Here is a 6,184-nt window from a genome sequence, read left to right on the forward strand (position 1 = left end):
TTCCCTAAGGGAATTACAGGCAGGAAGCCACCAGGAGCCAGCTGCAATTATTTTTCAATTTAAATTTTAATGCCCTTTGGAGGGGTGTGCCCTCCCCACAGGGAGGGTGCTCCACTGCCTCCTCCCTGTGATTTTTAGGAAGGGTAGTTTTTCACCTTTGTATGATCTGTCTAACCCTGGAGGCATCTGAATTTGCTCGCCCTGTAGAATAGGACATGCAGGGGCTTCATTTTCTCCCCATGGGTCACACACCTCCTGTACCATCTTTGCACTTGAACGGAACGTTCATCTGTTCTCCTCTGGCCTTTTCTAACACTTGTCTCAGAGGCCAAATTGTCTAATCACACCACGAGCAGTGAGTGAAAACCTTAACGATCTCTGCTCCTTATTTGCGAAAGAAAAATGATTACCCCTCACATTAAATGGGTATAGTGTTCAATCCAGCGTGTAACAGGGGCTGCAGTGCCAAGAGACCCATCAATGTGAGAAATAAAACATTTGTTCAAGGAAAGCAGGCCAATCAGAGGGTGCGCTGCGGGTGGAGGTGGAGGCCAGGAACCTGACGGGGGAAAAAGGTCTTGATGGATGTGATTTGAAAAGGGATAGAGAGGCAATGGAGTCTCAGCTTCCAACTGGGCTGTGCCAGAAAGCTGGGCTGTGACAGACAGCTGGGCTGCTGACGATATGCCCCTTGCCCAGCAGGGAGGCTTGTGCCCAGAGCTTTGACAGGTGCCGGGGAAGGGTGAGCAACGTTGGAGTTTGAGGAGAGAGCTAGTACTTTTTTTTTTTTTTGGCTTGTTGGTGGTTAACACATGAGGATGCTTGAGCCTAATGAATGAGGCAGGCTGGTCCTTCTCATGGAACCAAAAGCCATTCACGGGCTCTATCCTTTTGCAGGGAACCATTGAGAAGAAGCAATTGGCAGTAGGAACAAAATGGGTAATGTAACCACGGACCCTCTTAGATTTAACCTTGGGTGTTTCTTCCTCAACAATGAGACCTGGCCTTGCCCTTGTTTACCTGCATTAGCAACACACCAGAATAAAGCAGCTGTCCAGATAATCAACTTTGTTCTCTATGCAGACATTCTGACTAATGCTGAACATGGACTAATGCCCATGGCAGGAAAGAACAATGATGACATTCATGAGTCAGCATTTGTGCCTTGCTGCTGCTGTCAAGGCTCATTATTTGTTGCTTTCAAGAGAGTTGCTTTTGCCTGCAGCAGCGCCGCCAACACCCACGGGTAAAGGAGAGTGCCTGTGGATTTGCCCTGGTGTGTTTGAATTTTCCATCTTTGCATTTCTTGGCAATCTAGGCAGAAGACTGGGAGGTGTGGGGGACTCAGCCACACTGCAGCCATCTGCTGGCTAGGCAGGTGCTGAGAGCTGCTTCAGTGGGTGGCAGTGCCCACCCATTTACACTCTGTCATTAGCAAGTGGCTGCTCAGAGTTGGGGTGGAGAGGAGGTTGCCTTGGAGGCCACGTCTCTTGGTGCTGAGAAGGACTTCTAAGGAAGCACCCAGGAGTTCCACCAAGGAGATCCATTCTTGACCTTTTCTTTTTTTTTTTCCTTTTGGAGACAGAGTCTCACTCTGTCACCCAGGCCAGAGTGCAGTGGCACAATTTCGGTTCACTGTAACCCTGCAACCTCTACCTCCTGGGTTTAAGAGATTCTCCTGCCTCAGCCTCCTGAGTAGCTAGGATTACAGGCACTCACCACCACTCCTGGCCTATTTTTGTATTTTTTTTTTTTTTTTTTTTTTGTCTAAATGTTTTTATTTATTTGAAACAAATAAGTTGCATCAAGCAAGAGCTTACTTTGCCCACTCCAAATTAAAACAGAGCACAATAAGGGCAAAATTTATTTGACAGGACAGTGCCAATATGTGAACATCCTCCTACTCACTGTGGTTGGGGTATCTTTACTCATAGGCAGCTGTTCTTACACAAAATATTAACCCCAAACTACTAGTGTCACACAAAAGGAAGTGGTCTTGATTTTGTATGTGGGGCAGCATGTTCTATAAATGCTGAAAGGTGGGAGAAGCACAAACACAACCCACTCTTTAAAAAAACTAAATAATTCAAAGTAGAATTTTCTATCCCCCCTAATTCTCCAGTAATAAAAAGTAGTGCTGGGACCTGGCACCCAGATTTGGTTTTTATCCTGACCATTTATAAAATGTTCCCCCATATGACTTGCATCATTAGGGTTATGGATAATAATAGTTCATTCACTTTGAAAGAGACCTGTGTCTACTCCTTCCTCCTCTTCTTGCCTTCATGCTCATGTTCCTTGGGGCGGCTGCTATCTGAGGGTCTTTTAGAGCCACCATGCTGTTTGGCTTCTTCCAAAAACTTGTCCAAACCAAAAGGATCTTCCTCAAACTGAACTGGTCCTTCTCGGCCTCTCTGCCTACGGTCTGACCCAGAAAACTCCTTGTCGGGAACAAATCTGTTGGTCTTTATTCTGGCTTCTAGGTCATCACCATACATGTCCTTGTCCAGATTTTTACTGGGCCTATAAATACTCTGGGCCATATCTTTACCACCTCTCCAGGCTTGATCATAAACATTATAAATTTCATCTTCTCCACCTGCAAATCCACTGTCCATACCCTTGGATTGGTTGAAGAGCCTTTGGTCGTACTGAACTTCATTGGAAGTCCGAGGATTAGGAACACCGAGAGCAATGACCTCACTGATATCCCGATTTTCATTTCTCTGAAGTTTCGACCTCTTATCAGGAGCTGCCCTGGAAAGATTCCGGTCATGCTGTCTCTCTTTTCGCCTGTCATGCCGGATTTCATCCCTCTCACGTGCCTCCCCATCCTCTTTTTCCACATGAGTTTTGATCCCAGCTCTTCTCTCCCTGGCTTTCTGGGCCATTTCTCTAAGTTTCTCTTCATGTTTTTCCTTTTCTTTTTGAGCCATTTTTCTCTCTACTTGGGCACGCATTTCCACAGCTTCACGAGCCTTCCGATCAGCAATGTAGAGGGCTTCGGCCAGTTTGGCAAAATTTTCATTTATGTGTACTGTCTGTAGTCCTCTTCCATCAGCAGCCAGACGTTTGTCTAATGGAATTGTATAACCCTTTGCATTTTTCCAGTTAGAAATACAAGGAGGAATCTTCCACTCTTGTTGTTCCTTTACAGTCATCTTTCGGCTAGGAGAATGCATGACAGGTGCAGGAGGAGAAGGTGGTCCCCGGGGAATTTTCTTATTAATCTTGAACCTTGGAGGCTCCATTGGATCTTTCTGCATTTCTACCATCCGAATAACCCTCTGTTTAGCTCCAGAGTTGAAAGCCACTCCTTGCTGAGATGGTGTGTATCGGATATACTGAGCAGGAGCCAGTTTGTCAGCTGCCCGAACTGGCATGGCTGCAGCAACCTTCTGTGATACAGATTTTTCTAAGGCTACTCTTGTCTTTTCTGTTATCTCTTTAATAGCTTCTTCATCGGGCCTTTGCAGGTCTGGGTCATCTGCATTCATAACCTCCTTTGGAACCAGGTCAGTGTATTTGCTGTAAATGACCTTGTCTTTTGACTGTCCTTGTCGAGCGATTGCATCATATTTAATTTTTCCTTCAGAATCCACCTGAATGGCCAGTGCATTCGACATTTTTTTTCTTTCGTCCCATATCCAGTGGATACTGAGCCACATGGATCTCTGGAAAAGCACCTCCATCTCCAAAATCCTCTAATAACCGAGGTATCCAGCCTTTCCGATATCCGTACGGGGGAGGCTCTCTTCGGGAGGAGACCAGTGAGGTCTGCCGTGATCTCTGGGATCTTGCCTTTTCTTCAGCCTCGAGCTGGTCCTGAGATAGCTGAGTAGGTGCAGGTAAAAAGCTGGTGAGCGCCATCTTCTTCCGCTTCTTCTCCTATTTTTGTATTTTTAATACAAAAGGAGTTTCACCGTGTTGGCCAGGCTGGTCTCGAACTCCTGACCTCAAGTGATCTGTCCACCTTGGCCTCCCAGAGTGCTGGGATTACAGGTGTGAGCCACAGAGCTCAGCCCGTTCTTGATCTTTTCCGACTGAGTTTTATTGGTGCCCTATCTTTGTGTGAACAATTTCGTAGAAATGTATTGGTTGCATTCGCAACGTCAGGAACTTTGATCCTTTAATCTTATGTCTGTTAGATTTAAAAAAAAATAAGCACTCCTTCAAGAAGGCTAAGGGGTGGGTGAGGGAATGGATGGGACTCAAGGTCCTTCCTGGCCCACCTGTATTTTTGGGTCCCATGACTTGGAGCTGTCATATAAGCTCAGTCTGCACCATAACTTGAGTACTACACAAGGACTTCCTTCAGGAAAAAATAAACCAAGTGAATCTTCCAAGTTGGGCTTTAACAGTTGGATTTTACAGTTGTTCTCCCCTGATTGTGGACAACCTCTGCTATTAACCTCACATGCTCACTAAATGAAATAAGATAAGTATTCATCAAAACTGCTCTTTCCATGTTCTTTTTCAAGCAAGAAAAACAAAAACAACAGCAAAAATCAATAAAGCTTTTTCTAATTCAATAAATGACCAAGAGCAACATGTTCATAAGCGCACGTGTCTGCCGTCGGCTTTGTTGTGGAACATCTCCCTTTTGCAGAGAGTAACACTGAGGCAGGGGAATGGCAGCCAGCTCCCTGGGGGCCCAGAACAAGAGACAGAGTATCAGAAAAGAGATTTCAGCCGAAGCTTCCTCTGCTCGGTCCCCTGGCAAACAGCTGCTTGTCAGGTATTTACATTCAGCAGGGCCTGGAGAAACTTGAGCAATTAAAAACAAAAAGCCTCCTATCCAACCGTAGCATTCCCTGAGCCGAGCTGGGTTTGCAGCTTGTAATGTGTTATTTATTTTTGGTTTTAATTGCTGGCAGTCCCAGAAACATTAGTGTTATATATAGTGCTGGGCTCAGCAGGCGTAATTAAAAGGCGGGGGCCCTCGTGGTCGGTAGTAAAATACCAAGTGCAGGCTGTTTAAGAAAAACGTGCCAGTGATTGGCCATCAACGAAACACAGGGTGGCAGAGAAAGGACAGAAGAGGGAAGCTGGGTAGAAAAACCACACTGAACAGGAAAGGTTTTATGCACAGGCTGAGGTTTGCTGAGTTGTGGAATAGAATATAACTTATTTGGATCATGCTTCTAAGCAGCACCATGGCTGAGAAAGAACCAGTGTTTATCAAATGCAATATCAGACACTCAGGTCTGCATAATCTCATTTAAAATTCCTGAAACCCTGGCTGGGCCTAGTGGCTCATGTAATCCCAGTACTTTGGGAAGCCAAGGCAGGTGGATCACTTGAGGTCAGGAGTTCAAGACCAGCCTGGCCAACGTGGTGAAACCCAGTCCCTACTAAAAATACAAAACAGCCAGGCATGGTGGCACACGCCTGTAATCCCAGCTACTTGGGAGGCTGAGGCATGAGAATTGCTTGAAACTGGGGGATGGAAGTTGAAGTGAGCCAAGATCATGCTGCTGCACTCCAGCCTGGGTGAGAGAATGAGATTCTGTCTTAAAAAAACAAACAAAAAAAAACAAAAAACAAGGGGTGGGGCACAGTGGCCCACACCTGTAATCCCAGCACTTTGGGAGGCTGAGGTGGGTGAATCATGTGAGGTCAGGAGTTTGAGACCAGCCTGGGTCAACATGGTGAAACCTCATCTCTACCAAAAATGCAAAAATTAGCTGGGTGTGGTGGTGGGTGCCTGTAATCTCAGCTACTCGGGAAGCTGAGGCAGGAGAATCACTTGAACCTGGGAGGCGGAGGTTGCAGTGAGCCGAGATCGTATCACTGCACTCCAGCCTGGACAACGAGAGTGAAACTCTATCTCCAAAACAAAACAAAACAACCACACAAACTCCTGAAATTCCTTCCAGGCTGGTTGTGCACATTCCTCTCGATCTCCATTCCATAGGATACTAACCCGAGATTGAGAGGGGGCCAGCCCTACCTTGCTCAAGGAAGACAACACGAAGCGCAGTATTTTCAGTGGCCATCCCTAGGAGGAAAATCATGGGCAGTTTTTTCTTTCCCCTTCTGTTTTTGCCGTAACATTTTGGGAAGACCTGGGAGAGCAGAAGAACAGCAGGATGATAAGGGTCAAGGGAGAGTGGGAGTTTATGCTAAAACCTGGAAAGCAGAGGGGGAGAACTGCTAGACACGTTAGGTGTGTTGTCTCTTG

The 6,184-nt window shown here is 46.2% G+C and overlaps 1 protein-coding gene across 1 annotated transcript; it reads right to left on the bottom strand.

Moving 5' to 3' along the window:
• Nucleotides 1–1,850: 1,850 nt before the first annotated feature.
• On the bottom strand, nucleotides 1,851–3,881 carry LOC135274589 (SNW domain-containing protein 1-like). The gene is given in 2 exon segments (XM_064375330.1): nucleotides 1,851–3,632; nucleotides 3,634–3,881. Coding segments are annotated over 2 exon segments (1,611 nt in total). The 5' UTR covers nucleotides 3,871–3,881; the 3' UTR covers nucleotides 1,851–2,258.
• Nucleotides 3,882–6,184: the final 2,303 nt, after the last annotated feature.

The sequence above is a fragment of the Aotus nancymaae genome, unplaced genomic scaffold (assembly GCF_030222135.1).
Source record: "Aotus nancymaae isolate 86718 unplaced genomic scaffold, 86718_ANA_hifiasm-v0.15.2.pri h1tg000012l, whole genome shotgun sequence".
Lineage (NCBI taxonomy): Eukaryota > Metazoa > Chordata > Mammalia > Primates > Aotidae > Aotus > Aotus nancymaae.